Source organism: Pongo pygmaeus, chromosome 13 (assembly GCF_028885625.2).
Source record: "Pongo pygmaeus isolate AG05252 chromosome 13, NHGRI_mPonPyg2-v2.0_pri, whole genome shotgun sequence".
In the NCBI taxonomy this organism is placed as follows: Eukaryota; Metazoa; Chordata; class Mammalia; order Primates; family Hominidae; genus Pongo; species Pongo pygmaeus.
Window position 1 is genome coordinate 51,826,909 of NC_072386.2, and position 27,477 is coordinate 51,854,385.

Below are 27,477 nucleotides of genomic sequence, written 5' to 3' on the forward strand. Positions count from 1 at the left end.
CAAAGTTATAGTAACCAAAACATCATGGTACTGGCATTAAAAAAAAAAAAGAAAACACATAGACCAATGAAACACAATAGAGAACTCAGAAACAAATCCATATATTACAGTGAGCTCATTTTCAACAAAGGTGCCAAGAACATACATTGGGAAAAGGACAGTCTCTTCAAAAAATGGTGCTGGAAAAACTGGATACCTGTATGCAGAAGAATGAAACAAGACTTGTATCTCTTGCCATATACAAAAATCAAGTAAAAATGGATTAAAGACTTAAATCTAAGACCTCAAATTATGAAACTGCTAAAAGAAAGCATTGGAGAAACTCTCCAGGACATTGGAGTGAGCAAAGATTTCTTGAGTAATCCCCTACATAGCACAGGCATCCAAAGCCAAAATGGACAAATAAGATCACATCAAGTTAAGAAGCTTCTGCACAGCAAAAGAAACAATCAACGAAGTAAAGAGATAACCCACGAATGGGAGAAAATAGCAGCAAACTACCCACCTGACAAGGGATTAATAACCAGAATATATAAGGAGCTCTCAGTGGTGATGTAATGACCCAGGCTCCTTGCATCATGTGACCTTCCATCCTTAACACATGGCTCCCAGGGTTGCCCTGCAATTGGTTTCCAATCCAAGGGGTCATCTTCAGAAGTGTGGGTGCCTCTGTGAAGTGGGGAGTGAGTCTTTTGAATCTGGCACTTTCTATTCCTTTCAAAAATATCTCACTTTTCTAATTTCTTTCTGGCAGACTCAGCCCAAGTCTCCGTGTCCATCACCTGGGACACTGTCTGAGGAACTCTGTGAGGAGAGCCTTTTCCACAGAGAAATGAGAGCACCCTCAGTGAGTGACAGTCTGGGGGTTTTGGAGGGATGTAGTGTTCAAGCCACAGGTTCCTCAGTGTACAGGATTGAGGTTCAGCAGAGACCTCGTGAGGGGAGGAGGTACCCAAATGCGTGATGAAGTTTCCTTGGTTTAGAATTCATTTATTTGTTTGAAGTGGGAGAGGTGGAAGCCTTATTTTAAGTGGTAAGACTTGACAGTATCAGAAGAGTGGGGAAATATTTTAATATTTTGTTAAATGTTGTTTTTTTCAATGTGTGTAATACGTCTCTTTATCCTGTGTTTTCTTTTTCCCCTTTGGTGAAATTTTGTCTTTAGTAGAAAATGATGCAGTTATGTTACACTGGTGTTTCTGATGACACAAGATGATTTTTAGGTGGTTTACTGACTCACCGTTATATAGCAATGAATCATATAGTGAGAAAGTAATTTCTTTAAAACTCTGTAAGCCTTCCAATTATGTCAAAGACAGCCTTTAGCTTTTCTCTGATCCTTGTTAATCTCTGTTTGACAAAGAGAGCAGGTCTCAGGTTCATAGCCTTCTGTGACCACTAGTATTTTCTTAGGCTAAAAAAATTACTTTCATTATCTTCGTTTTTATAGTTATCCTCTACTATGGAAAATGATACTGGTTTTCCACTTAGGATGGCAATAGAAATTAAAGCCAAAAAAAGTTTAAATGAGCTGCCTGAAAGAGAAATATTAGATAAATAATAGTGTAGGTGATATGTTGATGTAGCCAAAGGAAAACAAATTGCAATGTTGCTATGCAAATAATGACACCATTCCAGAATCTCTGATCCTTTATGATTTCTTCTGCACATTCTTGTGAGAGGGATTTGGGAACCCAAGAGAGCTAAATTGCCATAGGTACATGTAAGGCAGTACACAGGCATCAGTACTAAGGCAGTACATAGTAGCTTTTACTTATTTAAATCCTTCTACCAATTTCTGGTTTTATAGAAAATACTTGTCATTAGTTAGAATAGCATTGAGCCTTGAAGTGAAATGTAATTAGACTGCGTTATATGTCTTACCTAAGATATAGGATCCAGCCAGGCATGGTGGCTCACGCCTGTAATCCCAGCATTTTGGGAGGCTGAGGCGGGCAGATCACCTGAGGTCAGGAGTTTGAGACCAGCCTGACCAACATGGAGAAACCCCGTCTCTACTAAAACTACAAAATTAGTCAGGCGTGGTGGCGCATGCCTGTAATCCCAGCTACTCAGGAGGCTAAGGCAGCAAAATTGCTTGAACCTGGGAGGTGGAGGTTATGGTGAGCCAAGATCGCACCATTGCACTCCAGCCTGGGCAAGAAGAGCGAAACTCCATCTCAAAAAAAAAAAAAAGCTATAGGATCTTTACAATATATTATTGTAGTATAATAGAATTTTAGAGCAAAAAGAGACATTGCTGACATGTTCTTGATCAGATAAATAGGCCAGTCAACACTTTGTCTTAAACCTGTAAAAGTATCCTTTGTGAGCACTCCATAGTACCGGAACAATTCTGTGTACAGTTCATGTCGGTCAAGGTTCGAAAACCTGACTAGTTTGTTATTAGCCAAATTTCAAGTAAAGAGAAATTGGATGGCCCCAGAATACCCACTTGAATTCTCTCTCTCAGAAAATAACAGCATGGATTTACTAACATTACCTCTGGCACAGATAGTATCATGCATTGCAACATTTATTGATGGAGTTTTCCCAATTTAATATTTCTCATCATTTCCTCACATGATTAGTACTGCTAGCTGACCTACTAAAATTTTAACACTGACTTATTATTAGAGATGGCTTGCATTTTTCCTACACCATTCCAAAGGAAAACATTAGATGTCTGTAATAAATTCAAGCAAAAGTATGAGAGAAATAATTTCAGCATGTCTCAGGTGTCTCGCTGGCTCTTAAGGTGAATAAGGTGGTGGTGACTGTTCTGCAGAGAGTTTCTCATAAGCAGGTGGAGCGTTGGGAACCTGTGAGGACAAGAAAGGGAGAATATGGTCTTGGCAACAGTGTATGTGTTTCTAGGAAGGGATTAAGTTAAAATAGTTAACATACTTATACTTTGCCTGTGGACTGAAATTTCTAAGTGTTCACATATAATTTCTGCCCAATGAAGTAATTGTTAAATTTCACAAGTATATAGGCTGATTGTTGGGGGCAAGAGTAGAGAAAAATAGGGTCAAGGAGTTCCCAAAATCTCAAAAGCTTAGCTATACCTGGATTTTCCATGACAGTAAAAGTCTCAAGCCCTAACTAACGAATCATTGAATGCAATTTACAGACACTATATACATTGCATCTTTACCACAGAGATCCTTGTAATTGTGTCTAAAGGCACATTGATACTACCAAATATAAAACAAGAGGATATTGTATCCAGAACAAATGTGTCAGGGCTTCATTTAATGCTCACAACAATTCTGGGAGTGTTTTTATTATTTTCATGTTACAGAATGGGAAACTAGGGCACAGAGAGGTTAACTCGCTTGCCCATGATCACACAACTAGTAAGTTGTGGAGCTAAGAATCAAGCACAGTAATTTGGCTCCAGAGTCAGCGCTCTCAACCATTATGCTATGTTGTATATGTACTAGTGCTGTCCAAAAGAAATATGGTACAAGCCACTTATGTAATTTTATTTTATTTTATTTATTTATTTTTGAGATGGAGTTTTGCTCTTGTCTCCCAGGCTGGAGTGCAGTGGCACTATCTCGGCTCACTGCAACCTCCACCTCCCGGGTTCAAGTGATTCTCCTGCCTCAGCCTCCCAAGTAGCTGGGATTACAGGCATGCACCACCACGCTTGGCTAATTTTGTATTTTTAGTAAAGACAGGATTTCACCATGTTTGCCAGGCTGGTCTTGAGCTCCTGAGATCAGGTGATCCACCCGCTTCGGCCTCCCAAAGTGCTGGGATTACAGGTGTGAGCCACCATGCCCAGCCATATGTAATTTTAAAATTTCTAGTAGCTACATTTAAAAGAAGAAACATGTAAAATTAATCTTAAAATATTTTATTTAACCTAATATTATCAGAATATTTATTTCAAGATGAATCAATATAAAAATGATTAATGAACCATTTATCTTCTTTTCTACATACTAATATTTTTGAAATATGGTATGTATTATAATACATCTTATTTCAAACTCCTATGTTTTAAGTGTTCAATAGCACCATGTGAGTAGTGGCTAAGCCATCAGGCAGCACAGCTCTATACAATAAATAATAGGTACTTTATCCCTCCCTTCTGTATATATGTACATCCATTAAAAAGGCAAATATAACTAAAAACATAAAAGAATATTGTATCCAGGACTAAGTTCTTCCTTTGAATCTTACATGTAGGGCTCTCATTATTGACCCTGGAAACACTGGGTATGTGACAACACAATTAAGAAGATATCTGTACTTCCCTTGTTTTTTGTTTTTATTATTATTTATTTTTATTCTCATAAAATACACATAAAAGTTGCCATTTTAACCATTTTGAGGTGTGTATAGTTCAGTGGCAATGAGTACATTCACATTGTCCTTGCTTTTTAAATGGAAATAATTGTATTCACTTGAGTTAAAAACAGCCATTCATGAAAATACCCTTATGAAGGATCTTAACCTACCACAGGTTCACAGTTTTTCTCTTGAAGAGACAGTTTGCTGTCCCGATGATCAAACCCTTCTTGTGGGCATCTTCTTGTTAAGGCGCATTGAGTGCCAACATGAAGACTTTTATCCTGAAATGTAAATTGATAAAGGTGAGTGGGTGAGAAGAAGTAACTGAATCCATTAAAGAAAAGAGAAGGAAGCCAGAGTTTTAAGAATGAGTTTTAATCTAGGTTCTGCCACTTACTTGCTGTGTGCCTCAACACTTTACCTTCTGATTTCTGAGTTTGCATCTAGGAAGATAATACCCACCTACCTCTCAGAATTGTTGTGGGAATTAACTAGAAGTAAAGCTCTAGTGCAGTGCCTGGGACCCAATAGTTGGTCAAAGAATATTTCTGAAGGGAAGGATAAGAAGAGTGAATCTACAAAAGGAACACTCCTGTGAAATTATCCATCAATAGTGAGGCAGAAATAAAGACTTTGTCAAACAAAAATTGAGGAAATTCATTGCCAATAGACCTGCCATGCAAGAAACATTTGAAGTTCTTTAGAGAAAAAGAAAATAACATAGGTCAGAACCTTGTACCTACATAAAGGAAGAACATCCAAGAAGGAATAAATGAAGGTAAAATAAAAACTTTTTTTCTTTTTTTTTTTTTTTTTTTGAGACAGAGTCTCACCCTGTTGCCCAGGCTGGAGTATAATGGCACGATCTTGGCTCACTGCAACCTCTGCCTCCTGGGTTCAAGTGATACTCCTGCCTCAGCCTCCTAAAACTTTGTCTTTCTTTCTTTCTTTTTTTTTTTTTTTTTTTTTAAGAGACATGATCTTGCTAAGTTGCCCAGGCTGGTCTTAAACTCCTGAGCTCAAGCAATCCTCCTGCCTCAGCCTCTGAGTAGCTGAGACTACAGGCATGCACCACTGCACCCAACATATTTATCTTATTCTTAGTTGATTTAACAGATAATAGTTTGTTCAAAAATGAATAATAGCAACAGTGTATTTGATTATGTATGCTTATATACACTTGAAATTAGTAACAGCAATGATACAAGGGAAAGGAATGTTAACAGAAAGAAAAAAACTGCAAAATATTTTAAAGAGGTTTATTCTGTGCCGATATGAATGACCATGGCCAGGAGAACAGTCTCAAGAGGTCCTGAGAAAGTGTGCTTGAGGTGGTTGGGTTATGATTTGGTTTTATACATTTCAGGAAGACAGGAATTGTAGGTAAAAATCATAAATCAATACACGGAAGGTGTACACTGGGTCAGCCTGAAAAGGCAGGACATCTCAAAGCAGAGACTTAGAAGTCACAGGTGGGTTTTAGGTATTCTTTAGTTAGCAGTTGGTTGAAAGAGTTCAGCTCTGTCTTAAGACTTGAAGTCAGTATAAAGGAATGCTTAAGATAAGGGAGTCTGCAATCTGTCATGTGATGCTATACCAGAGTCAGTTTGGAAAGTAAACCACATTATATGGGGTTAATTTAAAAAAAAAAAACAAAAACATTTTATGGTTTGAAGGGCATGATTTAACCCTTTCCTTGCATTGTCTTGTTCCTAATTTGATATTGCCACAAAGAGTTCATTCTGTCAGTCCTGTAATCTCTATTTTAAAATTAATGCTGGTCAGTTGTACCTAAAACTCTAAAAGGGAGGGAGTATAATGAGGCATCTCTCACCTCCCTTCCCATCATGGCCAAGACTCAGTTTTTCAGGTTTCCCTAGGGTCCCCTTGGTGAAGAGGGGGTCCATTCAGTTGGTTGGAGGATTTAGGATTTTGTTTTTAGTTTACAGGAGGAAGGAATTAGGATTATTTTATTTTAAGGTACTCATAATGCCTATGAAATGGTGTAGTGTTATTTGAAAGTGGATTTGAATTAGTTGTAAATGTATATTGCAAACTCTAGGGAAACCACTGAAAAAAGGTAAAAAAGAAGTATAAGGCCGGGCGCAGTCGCTCACACCTGTAATCCCAGCACTTTGGGAGGCCAAGGCGGGTGGATCACGAGGTCAGGAGATTGAGACCATCCTGGCTAACACGGTGAAACCCCGTCTCTACTAAAAATACAAAAAATTAGCCAGGCATGGTGGCGGGCACCTGTAGTCCCAGCTACTTGGGAGGCTGAGTCAGGAGAATGGCATGAACCCGGGAGGCAGAGCTTGCAGTGAGCCAAGATCGTGCCACTGCACTCCAGCCTGGGCAACAGAGTGAGACTGTCTCAAAAAAAAAAAAAAGAAGTGTAACTGGACTGGAGGCCAAGTGGGTGGATCAGTTGAGGTCGAGTTTCAGCCTGGCCAACATGATGAAAACCCATCTCTACTAAAAATACAAAAATTAGATGAGCATAGTAGTATGCACCTTTAATCTCAGCTACTTAGGAGGCTGAGACAGGAGAATCACCTGAACCTGGGAGGCAGAGGTGGCAGTGAGCCGAGATCGTGCCACTGCACTCCAGCCTAGGCGACAGAGTGAGTGAGACTCCGTCTCAAAAAGCAAAAAGAAGTATAACTGATATGCCAAGAAAGGAGAGAAAATGGAATCATATAAAATGTCCAGTGAAAATCACAAAAGGCAGAAAAAGAGTAAAGACAAAAATAGAAACAAAGAACAGAGGCAACAGGTAGAAAACAGTAACAATATGGTAGATATTAATCCAACTATATCAATAACCACTTTGAATATCAATGGTCTAAATGCACCAATTAAAAGATAGATTGTCAGAGTGGGTCAACAAACAAGACCCAACTATGTGTTCTCTACAAGAAACCCTCTTTAAAGACACATACATGTACATTAAAAGTAAGTGGATAAAGGCCAGGCATGGTGGCTCACACCTGTAATCCCAAGCACTTTGGGAGGCCAAGGCAGGCGGATTGCCTGAGCTCAGGAGTTCGAGACCAGCCTGGCCAACATGGTGAAACCCCATCTCTACTAAAAATACAAAAATTAGCCAGGCTTGGTGGTGCACACCTGTAATCCCAGCTACTTGGGAGGCTGAGGCAGGAGAATCACTTGAACCCAGGAAGTGGAGGTTGCAGTGAGCCAAGATCACACCACTGCACTCCAATCTAGGTGACACAGCGAGACTCTGTCTCAAAAAAAAAAAAAAAAAAAAAAAAAAAAAGTAAGTGCATAGAAAAAGATATACCATGCTAACACTAATGAAAAGAAAGTAGGAGTTCCTATATTAGTTTCAGAAGGAGATTTCAAGGAAAGTTATCAGGGATAAAGAGGGATATTACATAACCATAAAGGTGTTCATTCTCCAAGAAGACATAACAACACTTAACATTACATGTACCTAAGAACACAGCATCAAAATACATGAGATAAAAACTGATAGAACTGCAAGGAAAAATAGTTGCATCCACTATGAAGTTGGAGTTACAGTTGGAGGCTTCAACATCTCTCTATCAGAAATAACACAAAGCCAGCAGGTAAAAAATTAGTAAGGACTAACTCATTGTATGAGGCCAACATTACCCTAATATCAAAAACAAAGATATTACAAGAAAAGAAAACGACAATTCATTATCTCTCATAAATATAGAGGCAAAAAATCTCAACAAAATATTAGCAAGTCAAATCTAACAATATATAAAAGGAATTATATACTGTGACAAAGTGGAACTCAACAAAATCTTCGATTAACTAGATATAATAGACATCTGTAGGGTACTTCATCCAACGACAACAGAATACACTTTCTTCTCAAGCTCAGAACATTCACCAGGATAAACCACATTCTGGGCCACAAAACACATCTTAACAAATTTAAAAGAATAGAAATTATACAATGTTTGCACTTAGACTATAATAGAATTAAAGCAGAAATCAATACAGAAAGATAACTGAAAAATTCCCAACACTTGGAGATTAAACAACACACTTCTACATAACACATGAGTCAAAGGAGAAATCTCAGGAGAAATTTAAATATATTTTGAATTAAATGAAATTAAAATATGATATCAGAATTTGTGGGATACTGCTTAGTAGTGCAAGCAGTATTTAGAGGGAAATGTATGACATTGAATGTGTATATTAGAGAAGAAGAAAGATCTAAAATCAGTCATCTAAGCTTTCACCTTAGGAAAATAAAGAGAACAGCAAATTAAATCCAAAGTAAGCAGAAAAATAAAAATTAGAGCAGAAATCAATGAAATTGAAAACAAGAAATCAGCAGAGCACAATGGCTCATGCCTATAATGCCAGCACTTTGGGAGGGCAAGGCAGGAGGACTGCTTGAAGCCAGGAGTTTGAGACCAACCAGAGCAACATAGTGAGACTCTGTCTTTACAAATTAAAAAAAAAAAAAGAAAATTAGTCAGACCTGGTGGCACATGCTATAATCCTAGCTACTATGGTAGCTAGCTGTAGTCCTAGCTACTCAGGAGGCTGAGCCAGGAGGATTGCTTGAGCCCAGGAGTTCAAGGTAACAGTGAGCTATGATTGTGCCACTGCACTCCAGTCTGGGTGACAGAATGAGACCCTGTCTCTAGAAAAAAAAGAAGAAAGAAAGAAACAAACAAAAAGTCAGTAGAGTAAATCAATGAAACCAAATGCTGATTCTGGGAAAAGATCAATAAAATTGATAAGCCTTTAGCCAGGCTAAGAAAAAAAAAGAAGGCACAAACTACTATTATCAGAAATAATAATGGACATGAAAAGGATAAGCAAGGAATACTATGAACTATTCTCACAAATTTGAAAACCTACGTGAATGTAACAATTCTTTGAAAGACACAATCTGTCAAAATCCACGCAAGAAGAACTAGACCATCTGAAGAGATTTATATCTATTATAAAAATTGAATCAATAATAACTTTCCAAAACAGAAAGCACCAGACCCAGATGAGTTCAGTGGTGAGTTCTACCAAACATTTAAGAAATTATACCAATTCTCTATAACCTCTTTCAGAAGACAGAAGCAAAGGGAATACTTTGTAACTCATTGCTGTGAGGCCAGCATTACCCTAATACCAGACACATACTGCAAAAAGAGAAAACTACAGCTCAATATCTCTCATGAATACAAATGCAAAAAAACTCAACAAAATATTAGCAAGTTAAACTAACAATGTATAAAAGGAATTACACACCATGACAAAGTGGGATTTATTCCAGGTATGCAAACCTGGTTCAATATTGAGAAATCAGGCCAGGCGTGGTGGCTCACGCCTGTAATCCCAGCACTTTGGGAGGCTGAGGCAGGTGGATTGCTTGTGCTCAGGAGTTTGAGACCAGCCTGGGCAACATGGTGAAACCCCATCTCTACCGAAAATACAAAAAAATGTAGCCAGGCGTGGTGGCTTGCACCTGTGGTCCCAGCTACTTGGAAGGCTGGGGTGGGAGGATCACCTGAGCCTGGGAGGTGAAGGTTGCAGTAAGCTGAGATTGCACCACTGCACTCCAGCCTGGGTGACAGAATGAGACCCCATCTCAAAAAAAGAAGAAAGAAAAAGAGAAATGAATTATTCTGATACGTCAATAGACTAAAGAAGAAATTTGCAAGATTGTATCAATAGACGTAGAAAAAGCATTTGACAAAATCAAACACCCATTCATAATTTAAAACTGTCAGTAAACTAGGGATAAAGGGAAACTTACTCAAGTTTGCTGAAGAATATCTAGGCACAAAAAATCAACAGTTAACATCATACTTGAAGCTTTTCTGCTAAGATCAGGAACAAGGCAAGGATGTCCTGTCTCACCACTCCTTTTCAACATCATACTGGAAGTTGCAAATAACTAATGCAATAAACTGGAAAAGGATATAAAAGGTGTACTGATTGGGAAAAAAAATAAAACTGCCCTTGTCAATTACCATTTTTTTCTTTTTCTTTTTTTTTTTAAGCCTTTCACTCACCATAGGATAAGAGTATGATCCACTCTACCGGTTCACTGCCAGTTCTCTGTATTTACATTAAAACTGGGTGTACATTTTAAAATACAGATTCCTGAATCCCACCACCAGAGATGACCCGAGAATCTGCCTTTTAGCAAGAACCCCAAAGTATTCCAGTGCAGGTGACCACTGACCATGCATTGAAAAACACAGTGCCTTGACACATGAGTGTAAACTGAGTTGAGAGCAAGGGCCGTGAAATTCTCCAAGAATCAAAAGTATTTTGTCCTAAACTTCCAAGTGAAGATGTAAAACTGGTTAATATAAAAACCACTGCTCAGTTTATTACAAATCATTTTCCACTTCCTCTTGCAGAAACAGGTTGCTACAAAAAGCAGCCTTTCCTTTCAAAAGATGTTTTCCAGGGCTCAGGGGAATTGTTAACCAAGGGAGAAATTTTAAGAGATCTAAATTCCAACCAGCCTCTCTACTATTCTGTGGACAAATGGAAGTTGAAAAGTAGACATTACAAACTTAATGAAGATTGTTAAAGGTAGAGTAATTCACATGCCCAAAGCTTGTATTTAATGTCATTTATATCCCTCTGCTTTAAAATGAAAATAGAATCACTGAAGACAGAAAGGGAGGTAATTATGTAATTAAATGCAATACTTAATGCACTATTTTACATAATTTTGCCTAAACTTCTTAGACTGCTGATCTCCAAACTGGCTTTTCTAGATATATGAAAATCTCAAAATAAGATTTTAATATTAATTTAAAAAATAAATATGGAAATTAAATAAACCAGGAAATTTAAACACAAGTCCCTCTCAATAAAAAGTCTCAGAAACTACAAACCACTGATCTAATCCTAGAGGAATGGAGGCATAGAGTTTGAATTTGAAACTTACCAAGCAAGATGTTCACAGTGTCTGAGCACATGACATTAAGACTCTCTGTTATTTTTCAATTAAATGAACTTAAGATGAGAGCATTGAAGCAGAAAAGAAAAATTACTGCATTTGTGTTCAATAGGATCAAGCTAATAATTATAGTTAGTTAGGAAATGAGTACCAACATATTGAGTTTGTATAGCTTTACTTCTTGAAAGACTAAACATTTTGTTTTTGATATACAAATATATAATGAAATCAAAATATAGAAGAAAATATGTATTAAATAAAAATGGATATACATTGTGTTACATCACAGATTTCCAACATGTCTGGGTGTAGAATAGAGCTAGTGAATCTTGGAGAAGCTGAATTCTAGTCTCCAAGCAACTCAATGGCAGACAATGGGACCAAGTCCTAATGCAACACAATTGAGTGACTACCATGTGCCAGGCACTGTGCTAGGCACTGGAGATATGAAGATGAGTGAGAAATATTCTCTGTTCTGGTTCATACATAGGGGAAAGCGGAGGGGTGGAAGAGGCAAAAAGTAAAGAGCCAATTACAAGGCAATGTCATAACCCCATGCTAGAGTTACAAATGGAGTTCTATGGCAGAGATTAAAGTCCTCCCCTACTAACCTGTTGTGGACAGCCATATGAGCAGGAATTCTATCCCTAACTTTCTAACCCAAGGCTTTCCTCAAATATTTCCTCCAATATTGGAGTCTTGTTCAGATTCATCAACTCCTCCTCCTTCCCCCTAGATGTCAGCACACTAGAGGGCTATGCTCGGTGGGTGTGTCAGCCCCCAGACTTGACTTGCCTTTCATGGTTTGTATTTGTATTTATGCTCTGGAAAGACAGACATTGGGGAACAGGAGACATGAGACTGCCCAAGTTTCTTGGCAAAGAGGGAAAGAATCCAGAGTTGGGTATCCCACCTTCTTCTCATCCGCTTGCCAAGCTTCAATCCCCACACCACACCAACCCTCCTCTCTTTCACAGGACCTTTTCCTCTAAATGAAGTGCTTGCTGAATGAGGAATGGGACTTTCCAACATCTTTTGGAAAGATAATTATTTTCCATTATGCGTCAACCTGAAAAGTTTTCAGATCTGTAATAACAAGAAAGAGAGAGAGCGAGATCTATGGAGAATGCCTTTGAGTGCTGAAGTGCTGAAGTGCTACCTGGCTTTAAGCAAGATTGCTGAAACCTGTAGTTTTTATAGCTTATAAACTCAGTTGATGTTTCTCATTCGTGGAGGATACTGGTACCAGAAGACTGGATTGTGTAATTGTGTTAGCTTCTCGCATATTTGGGTAAAGAAGAAAAAAATACTATTAAAACCTTTGGCCATCTAAGAAGGATGCAGCCTGTTAAAAAACACACAAGTGACCCTTTGTGCTGATGCAGGGAGGATGGTTTCCTCATCGCACTGATGATATCCTGGGATGCTTAGCGTAGAGTCAGAAGAACTTGGAATTCACAGGTAACCAGTGAGGAAAGGGGTGAAGAAGAAAGGTAGGAAGAGCAGGTGGCAAAGTGGAGTAACAGAACCAGCAAGAATTCCCAGAAGTGGTAAAACCTGAGGTGTCTAATATACTCCTGTTTGCTATAAGGGAACCTCAAACCCCTTCCCCTGTGCCCTGTAAACTGTCAGTGCTTAGCTACACACAACATCCAGGTACCCAAGTCTGCTATGAGTAGAAACAAAGAGACAGGTGCTATAGTTTGAATGTGTCCCCCAAAATTCATGTATTGGAAACTTAATCCCCAATGCAACAATGGTGAGAAGTAGGACTTTTAAGAGGTGATTAAGTTATGAGGGCTCTGTCCTCATGAATGGATTAATGTTGTTATTGCAGGAGTGTGTTTGTTATTGCAAGAGTAAGTTGGTTATAAAAGTGAGTTTGGGCCATGTGTGGAGTGTTTCACACTTGTAGTCCCAACACTTTGGGAGGCCAAGGCAGGATCACTTTAGCCCAGGAGTTTGAGACCAGCCTGGGCAACATAGTGGGACCTCGTCTCTACAAAAAAAAGTTTTTTTTTAATTAGCCGGTGTGGTGGCACGTGCCTGTGGTCCCAGCTACTCTGGAGGCTGAGACAGGAGGATGGCTTGAGCCCAGGAGGTCAAGGCTACAATGACTCATGATCACCACTGTGCTCCATCCTAGGATTTCCTGTTTCAAGAAAAAAAAAAATGAGTTCAGCTCCCTCTTGCTCTCTCACTCTCTTGCCCATGTGATGCCTTCCACTATGATACGACACAGCAAGAAGGCCTCACCAGGTGTGGCCCCTAGATCTTGGAGTTCCTAGCCTCCCAACTGTAAATGAAATGAATTTCATTTATTTATAAATTACAGTCTCTGGTATTATGTTATAGTCACAGACTACGACACAGGATAAGTTCCTGGTTGAGGTTCATGCCTGAGCAGAGGCAAAGGTAGAGTTGCCAAAGTAGAATGTAGCAAAAGAGGCATCAGAAGCCGGAATCAGAGCTGAAGGTTATAATGAGGCAATTATCTGACTCTCCAGAGATTCAGAGGAAAGAACTGGAAAGAAGGACCTGGACCTGGAGGGATTTCAGCAGTGGGAACTTTACCAACCATCAAGGCTCTGTATCCATTTCGTCTTCTACAATACCAACAGCCGATGAGCAGTAAGACTCCCAGGATCACTGTCAGGATGCCGATCCCAGCGGCCCTGGCCCAAGAGATACAAATCCACTTTGTCATTGAAACATTGTTCTACATTATGATGAAGCATAAATCAATCTTCCTCTTCATATGGACTTTGACTGCCCAGAGCAGCATCTCCCAGTGTCTAAGTAGTTTCCCACCTCCCACACTGGGCACCCCACCAGGCCTCCAGCACCTGGATCTAACGCAGGTCTTTAGGAGCCTCTCAAGTGTGTGCCCACAGGAACGCTGCTAATTGGCATGGCCCAGGCACCCAAGTTCCAGGTACAAGAAGTGCCATAGTAACTGGTCTTTATGTGGACAATGTATTTATTGGGGCTAAATTATCTTTTCTTCTCATCAGGCTGTTTTAAAACATTTTCTCCAATTCAGCCCACAAAGAGAAAATAGAAATTAACACTGACTCATCTACTAAAAGCCAGGTGCTGTGCTAAACATTCATTAGCTTATTCAATTCTCACATCAACACTGGAGGGTAGACACAATTTATCATCCCCTATTTTCACAGAAGAGGAAATAAAAGGCAGAGGATACATGACTCGCTGGTGATCATACAGAGCTAGCACAAAACAGAGGTTGGATTTGAACCTGAATCCGTCTCAATTATGTTTGTGCCCTCCCTTCCCTAAACTCCACGCTTTGCTCCTTGCAGCCCTAGGGAGAAGTGTCTGGGCTGAACCTACAGCAAAGCTGTGGCATTACTTATTGAGAAAGATCTTGTCTAAGCAGCAGGGTGCCTATCTGGGGGTCTACACCAGCCTCTTGGGTCCTGTGTTCAGTGACCCCTGGGAAGCATTACAGTTACCACAAAGTTACCACAAAGACCCTGGAAACAGGGCCTGGAGCTGTTCACTCCGGGCAAGCATCATCAATTAGCTAACATCTGCCTGATCACAGCATGATCAAAATTGACAGAACTGACTCTGTTATCTGTGGTTGTCAACTCGCTAAGAAAGTTTCTGCAGAGCTGAGTGACTTATAAGAGACTGAGAAGCTACAGGAGAAGCAAGGTTTAACTAAGGCTTCTGCTGGAGAGACTTTTGCTCAGTACCATCTACTGGACAACTTCTGTCTGAAGGCTGAGGAGACATCAAGCTTATCCTGTCCATCTCCAAACAGGATGGAGAGAACCATGGGATGACAGTGCTAGGTGGAAACTCTGACTTATGTAGGTCAGTCCACCCACTTTATAGATCAGGAAGCTGAGACCTATGAAGGTTCATCAACATTACCATAACCATAGTGACTACCATTCATTGAGCACCAATTTGTGCCAGGCACTGGGCTGGGCACCCTCACATATATGTTTTTATTTCATCCTAACCACAGTCCTCGGAATTAGGAATGATGTTCATTTTACAGCTGACATTATGCTGGTCAAATGCCCAGGGCTGCACAACCAGTAAGTGGCAGAACCAACATTCACAGCAACTGGCACTGGAGACCAAGCAAGTGAGCACCAGAATTTGGGCCAGATCCAGGTCTCCCAGGCCAGTGCTTTTCCTGAAGAGTCACTCTTTCCTGAACTGAAGCTGTCACAAGGAGTGTTCAGTGTGTTCTCATGACTGAAGGCAGCTGATTCAACTCCCAACATGCCTGTGCTCTCATTTCACCCTGTGGCGTCCGCTTGAACATCTTGACACAGACAGAGCTCTGTTCCAGCACTTTATGCATGGTCATGTGGTACTCACAACATGCCCAAGTGACTGAGAGCAAAAAGCACCAGGGTATGCCAGACACATTGGAAGAACCTACTGCCCAGCTTGGCAGGGCGCCTCAGAGTGTCTTCCAAATACCACCTGCAGCAGAATCACCTGAGATGCACGTTAAGGTGCAGATGATAGGACTCCACCCCTGGCCTACCCAATCAGCCTCTTAGGTGGCAGCACCTAGGAATCTGCATTTTAAAAAGTTCCATGGATGACTTGTGTCCACCCAACTGTGAGAACTGCTCTCCACTGAAGTTTCAAAGAGATACATAATACCCAAAGCAGGTATGTAGTCCTTCTTGGCTGGATGTGGGAACTTATTTTGCATCATTCTTCCTCATTCCACCTGCTGGCACAATTGTGAGAAGGATAAATATTCTCAGATCTTAGGGATGCATTGCTTTAATGACGATTGCCCCATTGTACAGGATCTGGATTTTATGCAAAAAAAATTAAAAAAAAAAAAAAGAAGATGGCCCCATTCCCCTACCTCCATCCCACGTATTTAAACAAACAGCAGTGGGGGCAGGGACTTTTCATGAGAAGAATGAGTTTTGACATTGGTGGCCGTGTGCAGTTACTTATTTTCTGGACCGATCTCCTCCAGTACCTGCACAAGATCATGATGTTCCATGTATTCAGGGGTTCCTACACTCACAGACTAAAGTTAAGTGTTTCATTGTGCTGGAAGCTTTGGCCATCTGACCCTTCTACAGACAGCAAAATGTCAAAAGGAATTACTTTCTCTTTATAGGATAGCTCCCATGCATACAGGTTGAGTGGGTATTTTTCTTTTGTGCTGGAATCCAGAGGCTCCCTCCTGTTCTCAAGGAAAATGTCAGATAACCCACCTGACCCTGCTTACGCACGTCATTCAGGTTGCAAGACACAGAAAGCTTGTGCCTTCAGTCAAGGGGTTCCTTCACATGATAGTGGTCATAACCCCCTTTGCCCTTTATTAAGCCATTGTCCCTCAACTCCAAACCTACCTTTCTGTGCTCTGCTCTGTGATGCTGGGACTGGACTCTGCAAATGCCACTTCTCCTTTGCCCACTGCCTCCCATTAGAGTACTCTAGAGGGTGCCTACAAACCTGGGGCATCAAGAAGGAGCAGCTCCTTCCAGTGTGCTTCCTGCTCCTGTCAGCATCACCCCAGCAATGCTCACATTGTCTGTATATGCCAAACACGAGCTCATTTTCCAGCATTCTCAGAGCCAGCTTCATTTTGCCCCTCCCCAGCAGAGCACTGGCTGACCTCAGAGGCCTGAGTATTTGATTCATGCCCCACACTTCCAAGCTCTTGAGACACCAGAACCAGTCAAACAGAAATCTCTCCTTAGAGATCTGGGTGCCATTTCTGTGGGGTCCCTCCTCCCAACTCTAGGTCCTGATGGCCTCACCCTTCCCTTTGTTCCCCCAGACACAGGTAGAAGCAGCATTCTGTGGGTACAGCCTTGGTTACCCCATGCCTTCTTTGCCTCCTCAGTCTCAGTCCCATGCCTGTTTAACCAGTTTCTTATATTAAAGTCTCTATGTTGAACCATCTAGTTGGTTTCTTCCTGACTAGACCCTGAAAGTTACCTTGTTCAAGTTGTGGGTACACCTGGCTATGAGGTTCCCCAGCTGGGCATGATGGCCCTACATGGCAAAGGACAACTCCGCTTTCAGCCTACTGAGCTGACTAGCATCAGCCTCCAGCTTCACACTGAGAGTTACTGACCTCTGCCCTAGCCTCTCGTCAGATGGGATTGTGCAAATATTTGCCTCTGCTGGCCTGCAGCATAACACTTAAGAGCATGGACTCTGGAGGCAAACAGACCTGGATTTAAATCCCAGCGCCACCATGTCTGGCCACACATTTCCTAATTTCTCTAAACCTTTCTTCATTTACAACACAGCAAGAATGACACCCACCAGGGTGGGTGCCACGGGGCGGGGGGGGCGGGGGTGGAGCGATAAGCAGAAGTGACGTGTGTCCCTTGAAAGGAATGGTCCTAGCCTCTCCTTCACCTCCTGCTTTCTGTTGGCAAGATGTGGAGGTGATGGCACAACATCTTCAGCCATGGGGACAAAAGCGACATCCCAGGGGAGTAACCAGCAAGAAGAAAACAAACAGGCCTTGAACTCTTTACTCTTGAATTCTTACACGAGACATAAAAGTGTATTTTAAAGAACAGTCTGTTGAGTGATTATACACAAGCTGAAACGATACCCTAACTAATACCACGGGCAATGGGCTCCCCTCCCTCAAAGAGTATATTTTTGCTCTCAGGACATTTTCTGAGAGGATACCACCGCCCTCATCTCCAATTGGCCAGGGATATTAGAGGATCCTATACCAGGGTCTTCTGAGGAAATGCTGTCTGCCTGAACTCTTCCTCAGTGCCTTTGTTGGGCTTTACATCTTGCTGGTCCCTGCAGTTGACTGTTAACAAAGATTGTTCAACAGCTCTTTCCAAAGAAAGAGCAGGTTCACAGGGAGTTCTGGACAGACCACATAAGAGGGTGTTGTCCTGTTAGAGTCCCATGCAGAGGGTGGGGCCTCCCCTGCCCCTGCCACTCAGCACACACAGAGTATGTCCCTTTCCCACTCCCAGCACGTACAGAGTATGTCCCTGCAGCCTCTGGGTTTTCATTACCACACTTATATTTGCTGAAAATAATCTCATGCCTAACTCTCCCACTAAGTTGTGAGTTTTTTCAAAGATAAAAACAGTGTCTCAGGCCAGTATACAATGCTTAGCATTTAGAAATGCTTAATCATATAAATACTTATTTTTAATTCACTCATAATACCCAACACCTTCCCTTAGGCTAAAGTTATACTGCAAAGGCTGTGACCTCCATCTTCCTCTCAAGTCTGGCTGTGGGCTGAGTCACACACACCTGCCCATCATCCTTACTGGCTCCTTGGCAACTCACTTTTATCCTGTCTGCAAACCACCTTCAGGAGCTTGAGTGGAGGAGACAGAACAAGGATTGAGGAAAGAGGCATTGTGATCCTGAACAGATGTTTTTCCACTTGGGAACCTACAGATAAGGCCCAATAGTCAAAAGTGCACCCAAAAATGGCAAGATCCAACCTTATACCATTCCCATCTTCCTGCCTGTTTGGCCTCAGAGAAGCTTGACTGAGCCCCTTATAGAAGCGCAGAATCTCCTCCCCTTGTTGCCAGGGATGTTACTGTCTGGGGAGATAAACACTAGGGAGATTTACGAGCAGGCATGTGCTGGTGGAAGTCAGCAGGCTGTGTCAGCAAATGGCAAACTGGAAGCCCTGCTGGGTCTGGTTTTGAACTTACTCTTCAGCTGTGATGTAAGAGTGGCCGTGCCCCTTCTTGGGGTAACCATAGATGAAGTGAGCATCTTCTGTTGGCATCTTGTAGGCTCAGGGCACAGGACACCTAACAGAAGGAGCATGTGGGCATCATTAATGCATCCAAAGCCACCCTATTCATCATCTCATAAAGACCCACAACAGCATCCTCACTAGGTGACCAATATCCATAGCCAGGACCCTTTGGTTTCTCTCTGTGAGGGGATTTGCACCTGCTTCTTTCATTGATATCAAGGGCTTTAGCAATAGCTCAGGTTTCTAACCCCTCCTACTAACTGAAAATTAAGTTCAAAGAAGAAACTACAAACAAAAGCAAAAAGACTTTCAAGTTGAGTTATTATTTGGTGAAAAAATGTTCCTCCTTTGCCTTCAATTTGACTCTGCACCATAAACTTCTAGAGAAACAAACAAAATGCGTTTTTACTGATTCTCTACCTTCCCTGGCCCGGGGCTGTGGCTAACAAAATAAGAGGAGTTATTTTTCTCCAAAGTTATTATTGGATATCAATCCACAGAAAAACAGAGGCTATGATACATAACGTGTGTTTCCCAGAGCACCCATTGCCTGTGCCTCGCGAGGGTGCTTGAGGTTGAGCGCTGAGCACAGCATCTTCCAGCCCAGCTTTTCACCAAAGGAAACCACCCCACACAGGGGCTTCAGCCTGTCCCCAGGCACTCCACCCAAAACAAGCCGAGGAAGCCCAGGACCTGACTTTATCTAACAATGTGTTTCCCTTCCTACTTAAGTCAATTTCTGCTTCTCTCTAGTTCAAGTCCCTTGGCTAGGATTTTTTTTTTTTAACTATAACACATACAAATGAACAACAAAAAATGTCGATAAACTGCAGTGGCTGTAATTCAAGTACGCTCATTAAAAACCAATAATGGAAGCTCCTTTCCTTATTATTGTGTATTTTTCTGCTCTCTTACTGTCCTCATGAATTTCAAAGGTCTGATCCCGATAGAATTATATTAATGAGCCCCAGTTTAAAACAACAGGGAGAGGTGAGAGAGAAGAGTGGGGATTTCACCACATGACCCCTTTCCACTGGGACATTTTATGTGTAATTTGCCCTTCCTAGTTGTAAAAAAGAAATTAAAGTCAAACTCACCAATCTTCTCAAGTGAATAATATAGGACTGAACCCTGTGTTCAGAATGACAGAATGGAATCTTAATTCTTCATTAAGTTGTTTTCATACATCCCATACCTCAAACTCAAAGCCTTGGCAAATGGTGCAGCAACAGCAAATGCGCCTCTTACTACTCAGACCAGGAGAAGTGGTTCTTTAAGTGACAGGAGAACACATCTACCTCAGGGAGGCTGCTTCTCCCCAGCAAGCTGCCATCCTGAATAATTGCTTTTCTTCTTGGTAGTCTTGGAGGACTGAGAGAGGATTCAGGAGGAGGCTTTGTGAGCCCTCTGAAGTTGGAGACTGACAAACGTTGCGGAGACATTCTGTTGATGTCACACATCAGCGGGGCAATGAGGGTAGGCAGAGGACTTAGCCAGAATTTCCCAAATCCTATTCTGGGAGAAGAGGACTATGATTATGGCGAGAAGGCAATGCTCTTACCTTCCTTAATGAGAGAGTCCTCTGTCCGCTGGCTGGCCGCATGTATGACGACTGCTTCTCTGGCTCTTAATCTTTTTGACTTATTTTTTTTTCCTGGTTTTGAGTCCCATGATAGTCACGGGTTTAGATTTCTGACGGGGTTGTCTGTAATTGCTAAATTGGCATGAAAGAAACCAACTTTATTCCTTCCTTCAAAAAGTCACAGCTGACTGTGGCCTCTGTTTTCCCCAGTCCCAGTGCTCTATCCTAGGGAAGCCATTTATTTTAAATGTTGGTCCCTCCTCCATAGGATTGCCACGTCACATAAAATATAGGATGCCCTGTTAAATTTGAACTTCAGATAAACAATGAACTGTTTCTTAATACAACTATGTCCCATACAATATTTTTAGGATAAATATGTCCACATATTCTATGGGGCATACACTAAAAAAGTTATTTTTTGTTTATCTGAAATCCACATTTGTTTTTCTCATGTCAGATAGGTAAGGTGCCCATGTCATTGTAACAAGGTTTGAGGGAGGCATATCTCACACATGAACATGGAAACCCAATCATCACACTTATGAACCACAAAAGGATCTGAAATCCAAACTAAACTGGGTTCCCTATTCCCTCCCTCATCTCCATCTCAAAGGGTTGAAGAGTCTTTAGGCACAGGTCTGGAGAGCATCTAGTCCCAGACTCTCATAATCAAGAAAAGGAAATAGAAAAATCCCTGAAACCTCCTCAGCTGAGCTCCATGAGTTCTCTGTGATGCCTTTGATGTTAACTGTCCACTGGAGATAGTGGGTTTCCATTGATCTGCAAGGGATAGATGAAATTTTCTTTTTGCAGGTGGAATATGACCTACTTAGACATCAATTAGGTTGGTGCAAAAGTAATTGCGGTTTCGGACCATGAATTTTAAATCATTATAACTAGGCTCAAACACATTTGTTTTTTTTTTTTTCTGAGATGGAGTCTCGCTCTGTCGCCCAGGCTGGAGCGCAGTGGCAGGATCTCAGCTCACTGCAACCTCCGCCTCCCAGGTTCAAGCAATTCTCCTGCCTCAGCCTCCTGAGTAGCTGGGACTACAGGTGCATGCCACCACACCTGGCAAATTTTTGTATTTTTAGTAGAGACAGGGTTTCACCATGTTGGCCAAGAAGGTCTCGATCTCCTGACCTCATGATCCATCTGTCTCAGTGTAATCCCAAAGTGCTGGGATTACAGGCATAAGCCACCACGCCCAGCCTCAAACACATCTTTATTAATCAAAATAGGAACCATTACAATGAAGACATTTTTGCCAATGAAAAATAAGTTTGTTTATTCCTGTAGCATACACATTCATGCCTCAAGATTTGATGAACTCTTGGAAAGTATTTTCTGCATCCGGCTGGTTGTGGAAGTATTTTCCCTGCAAAAAGTTGTTAAGATGATTGAAGAAGTGGTAATCGGTTGATGAGAGGTCAGGTGAATATGGCAGATGAGGCAAAAGTTCATAGCCCAGTTTGTTCCAACTTTTGAAGCATTGGTTGTGTGACATGTGGTCAGGTGTTGTCATGGACAATTGGGCTTTTTCTGTTGATGAATGCCAGCTGCAGGTGTTGTACTATTCAGTGCAACTCATTGATTTGCTGAGCATACTTCTCAGATATAATGGTTTCACCAGGATTCAGAAAGATGTAGTGGATCAGACCAGCAGAGACCACCAAACAGTGACCATGACCTTTTTTCGGTGCAAATTTGACTTTGGGAAGTGCTTTGGAGCTTCTTCTCAGACCAACCACTGAGCTGGTCATTGCCAGTTATCACATAAAATCCACTTTTCATTGTACATCACAACTCGATTGAGAAATTGTTCCTTGTTGTGTAGAATAAGAGAAGACAACATTTCAAAAAGACCATTTTTTAAATTTTTTCTCAGCTCATGAAGCAACCACTAAATGAGCTTTTTCACATTTCCAATTTGCTTCAAATGCTGAACAACCATAGAACGATCGACATTGAGTTCTTCGGCAATTTCTAGTGTAGTTGAAAGAGGATCAGCTTCGATGATTGTTCTCAACTGGTCGTTGTCAACTTCCAATGGCCAGCTCCTCATCTTCCAGGCTCTCATCTCCTTTGCAAAACTTCTTGAACCACCACTGCACTGTACCTTCATTAGCAGTCCCAGGGCCAAATGCGTTGTCGATGTTGCAAGTTGTCTCTGCTGCTTTATAACTCATTTTGAACTCGAATAAGAAAATCACTCGAATTTGCTTTTTGTCTAACATTTCCATAGTCTAAAATAAACATACAACAAAGAACAAGTGATGTCATTAGCAAAAATACATAAAGTGAGAAATGCCCATTAAAATGATGTATAACATAACCACATTTATTTAAGAATGTATTTAATATCAAACAGCAAAGTCCGACAGTGCAAAAATCACAGTTACTTTTGCACTCACCAAATAATTGATCCCAAAGCTGATTCTACTTAACATCATAATCTATCTTGGATAGCCCAGAAGCATTTCAGTGGGACACAACAGTCACCTTTGCTCACCAGCTCTCCATAGCCATTGTGAACAAACAAAACAAAGAAAAAAAAAACCCACCTGAATATGACAGTCCTAGCAGCTCAAGACTTAGATTAAATGACCTCTAAGTTCCCCTTTCCCATAATACCTGAGGACTCATTCCTTTCAGATCCTATGATTTTTCTGGTTTCCATTGTGAGCTATGGACAAAGGCCGTCCTGTGTAAGGGCAGTACCAACCTGCCGGATACTGGATAGTCACCACTGAAAATGGTAAGGGAGAAAGAAAACAAAGAAGGGTTGATCTTTATTAGGCAAGACAGGGAGAGCCTATCTGTAAAGGAGGGAAAATTTAAACTGAGACCTAAATGGTAAGAAGCAGTCAGCCATGAAAAGATGGAGAGAGCATTTCAGAAAGAACAACCAGTTGGAGACCTTGAGGCAGAACAATAGAGCATGACTTAGACTGAGTTCCCAGAGTGGAAGCTATCTCAGGGAATTTTGCGCAAAAATTGAGAAGGATATAAGCCCCTGGTGTCAATAGATTTGGGGAGAGCAACTTCAACCTGAATTTCAGGGTTATGCCTGAAAATCCCAGAAAGTCCTAGTGGTGAGTACTAGTCTACAAAGAGGGATGCAGTTCTGAGCTGAAAAGTCCATTGCACTGAGCTGGGTTCTACAATAGCCTGGCCCATGGATGACTGGTGGCAAGATCACAGAGGAGGGAGTACTGACCTGGATCTCAGGGCAAGGTGAAGTTCCCAGGTCTCATTGAAGTTCTCTGGTGATGTGAGCTGACTTGGGGATTGAGTGTGCCCTGGCATTCTTCTAGGGTGGAGATGACAGGCAGCTGGCATCATCCCCTCCCCCAGAGGATGCTACAGGACCAGACTCAGCACGTTGGGCACACAATGGCCAGTCTGGGAACATGCTCTCCAGCTTGTTTGAGATTTTTTTTGGTGGGTGGGTTGGGGGACAGTCTTGTTCTGTTGCCCAGGCAGGAATGCAGTAGTGTGATCTCGGGCCATTGCAACCTCCACCTCCTGGGTTCAAGCGATTCTCCTGCCTCAGCCTCCTAAGTAGCTGGGACCACAGGTACACATCCTGCCTCAGCCTCCTAAGTAGCTGGGACCACAGGTACGCACCACCATGCCCAGCTAGTTTTTGTATTTTTAGTAGAGACAGGATTTTGCTACGTTGGCCAGGCTGGTCTCGAACTCCGGACCTCAAGTGGTCCGCCCACCTCTGCCTCCCAAAGTGCTGGGATTACAGACGTGACCCACCGCACCTGGCCCTTGTTTGTTTTTTGAGCTCAACGAAGGAGACCTGACTGGCTCTTTCATAGGCATCCCTTTGGGTCTTTGAGTGGTTTGCAGCTTCTGAGGTGCCTGGCCCTTTCAGGGTTATGTGAACAGGATAAGCTGGCTATCGCTCCTTCAAATAAGGGTTCCCTGGGCACCTCAACTTGAAAAACCTACCACATCCTGTTTCCTGGAAGCCTCCTAGAAGTTCCCTCTAACTAGGCTCTTAGTCTGTGTTCTTGAGCTGGCCTCGGGCCTCAGAGTCCACACCAAAGCCAGCCTAAGCCAGGCCCTACCTGCCTTCATTTTCAACACTTCCAAGTGGCTTCCTTTTCTCCCCTGGCAATATAGTCCCAAACTAACAGCGGGAGCTCTAGAGTCCAAACCACCTGCGCTTCATCTCTTCAGTGTGTGTGACCTTGGGCAAATCGCAAACCTCTGAAAGTCCCAGTGCATGCATCTGAAACGAAAGGGATAATAGCAGCATCTGCTTCATAGGTTCATGGTGAGAGTTAAACGAGATCCTGTTGGAAGTGCTTGGTACAGCACGTGGCACAGAATATGCCTAGCAACAATAGTGTGAACTGTTACTGTGAGGCAGCTCAGATGGCACGGCCCCTGCCCCAGCCCCCACACCAGCCCCAGGGTTAGGATTTGTACCTGCTAGACCTCGCCGGCCACTGACTGGTTCTCTGCTGCCACCTAGTGGACTTGGCTACCTGGCACCACAGGCCCACCTCATGAAGGGGCCAGAGATGCCTCTTTGGCATCTGCTTACAGTGCTCAGGAGCCAGATTCCTCTTGACTCATCCTGCTTGGGGCTTAGGCCCTCTTCAGTGCTCCCCACAATATTGTGAGCTTTTGCTCTCTCACACACCCCACAGAGGTACTGCTATAAACGAGGGTTGATATCCGGCTGCTCGGGCTTCCCCTTTCGGTCCCCGCTAGCCATGCGTCCACTATGTTCCCTTTTGGGAAGGCTACAAGCCCCTGGCTTAATAGATTTGGGGAAAGCAACTGCTACCTGAACTTCAGGGTTATGCCTGAAAATCCCAGAAAGTCCTGTTGCCCTTGCATAGGAGGAGCTGAACGAACAGAACTGGCTCTTCAGAAGGCAGAGAAGGCAAGGCCACAACCCAGTCACTACTGAGTCCTTACTACCTATGCCTCACAGGTGCCTTGAATCCCAGCTCTCATTATTATCTGTGAGACCTTGAGCAAGTTAATTAACCTTTCTGAGCTACTCCATCTTCATCTGCAACATAGGAATAGAGAATAATTACAGAATTGCTGTGAGAATTAAATGAGATAACATATGGGCTGGGCGCAGTGGCTCATGCCTGTAATCTCAGCACTTTGGGAGGCTGAGGTGGGCAGATCACCTGAGGTCAGGAGTTCAAGGCTAGCCTGACCAACATGGAGAAAACCCGTCTCTACTAAAAATACAAAAAATTAGCCAGGCATGGTGGCGCATGCCTGTAATCCCAGCTACTCAGGAGGCTGAAGTAGGAGAATCACTTGAACCTGGGAAGTGGAGGTTGCTGTGAGCTGAGATCGAGCCATTGCACTGCAGCCTGGGCAACAAGAGTGAAACTGAAAAAAAAAAATGAGATAACATATGTCAACTCCTCTAGCACAGTGCCTGGCAAGTTGTTCATTAAGAAAGGCTAGTGCTTCTGCAAATTCCCTGTGAATGTACAAACAGCTCGGAGAGGGTGCCCAGTCCTTGGGGTGAGCCTATGAACTCATGGCCATGGCTAATTGTTAATCAGCTAACAAGCGCTTGCTGTGACGTAAAGAGACCCAGGACAGAGAGGTTCTGATGGTGAGGGCATAGTGGTGAGGTAGAAAAGGGAATAGAATCGAGGCATGGCTAGGCAGGGGTCGAAAGGGGAAGCCCCAGCAGCCAGGAGGGTGGAGGAACTGGAGGACCACAGGGGCTCCCTCCTCCCTCAGACACCTGAGAGCAACAGCTGTGGCCTGCTGGCCTCGGGCTGGCCTTGAGTGTGGCTCCCTCTCAGGAAGCAGCAAAGGAGGCTCCATCAGTTCCCCGGCTCTATTAGGAAAGGAGTTCCAGGTGAACACGGGCACAGAGCTGGCTGACGTCTTGAGAACATGGCCCAAGGCTCGCAGGTAAGCAGAGAAGAGCACCAATAAATCAGAAATGTGGTAAACCCCATGGCCATTTGTGACTAGTCACAGGAAGGTTGAGATTACAGGAATGGATTAAATGACCTTTGGGGTGGAAAAATATTGAAGAGTCAACACCAGGGCTCATTACAATATCCAATAATGCTACAGCCACCCCAGATTCTTGTCTAGGGTACAATGGGGGTATTGGTACAGAAGAGGCTTGAGAGGAAGATGGGCTGTGTGTGTCTGGAAGGTAAGTAGGGGTCACGTTCACAGGCATGAGTTGAAGGCCAGTCTAGTGGAGGTTAAGCAGGCATTCACCAACCATAACTTGGGGTGAGGACGGGAAGGTGACATCCTACTAGTTTAGGGCTCAGGGCCCCAGAACGGTCTGGTGAGCTTCAGGGAATTGTGAGTCGTTCCATATGGCTGTAGCTCCAAGTGCAACAAGGGAGTGGCAGGCCTGAGGCCCCAGTCCTGGGCGCCACAGAGCCTGGAATACCACGCTGAGACTTTGGACTGATCTTGCAGGCTGTGTTGAGTCACAGAACAGTTTTAAGCAGGGAAAAAAGTGGGTTGGCCAGACTTGCAGTAAATCTATTTTCCCGTGTCATGAATATATCTACCTCCCAGGTGGCCATGAGGATTACCTGTGTTATTGTGTGTGAAAACATTGTGTAAACTGTAAATCATACCAATGTGAGATCTAGAAGCAGCAGCTTATACCTGAATGGCAGGGCTCTGGATTGGTGATATGAAGGGACAAAAAGGAGAGAGCCTGCACTCTGGGTTCTGATTTTGATTTAAATGCTTGCTCTAGCATTGACTGGCCGTGTGTTTTTGGTGTATAAGACTGTCAACATCAGTCTCTTTATCTGCAAAATGGAAAGCTAATAATTCTTTCTCTCAGGGAGGGTGAGGCCTACTGTGTCTGGCATGGAGCAAACCCTTGTGTCAGTCCAGGTTCTTTGGTTGTGAGCAACAGAAACCCTGGCTACTTAAGAA

General features: G+C 42.5%; 2 protein-coding genes and 1 non-coding gene across 6 annotated transcripts in view; 1 reads left to right on the forward strand and 2 right to left on the reverse strand.

Moving 5' to 3' along the window:
- Positions 1-27,477, forward strand: part of BRD10 (bromodomain containing 10) — a 141,960-nt gene that overhangs the window by 99,272 nt on the left and 15,211 nt on the right. Inside the window, exon 9 of one of the 4 annotated variants that reach the window (XM_054500829.2) lies at positions 755-7,590. The exons of the other annotated variants lie outside the window; for them this stretch is intronic. Within the exon in view, the coding sequence (XP_054356804.1) occupies positions 755-798 (44 nt within the window). The 3' untranslated portion in view covers positions 799-7,590. Of the gene's footprint in view, positions 1-754; positions 7,591-27,477 lie in introns of those variants that run through there. 4 annotated transcript variants of the gene reach the window in all.
- On the reverse strand, positions 2,691-20,606 carry MLANA (melan-A). Its single transcript, XM_054500854.2, has 5 exons — positions 20,530-20,606; positions 18,919-19,020; positions 13,815-13,911; positions 4,473-4,586; positions 2,691-2,822 (listed from the first exon to the last, which is right to left on the reverse strand). Exons 2-5 carry the CDS (start codon positions 18,993-18,995, stop codon positions 2,754-2,756), a joined length of 357 nt encoding a protein of 118 aa, XP_054356829.1. The 5' UTR covers positions 18,996-19,020; positions 20,530-20,606; the 3' UTR covers positions 2,691-2,753.
- On the reverse strand, positions 21,005-21,111 carry LOC129044809 (small nucleolar RNA U13). The gene has a single exon (XR_008504799.1). It is a non-coding gene; the product is annotated as a small nucleolar RNA U13 (small nucleolar RNA).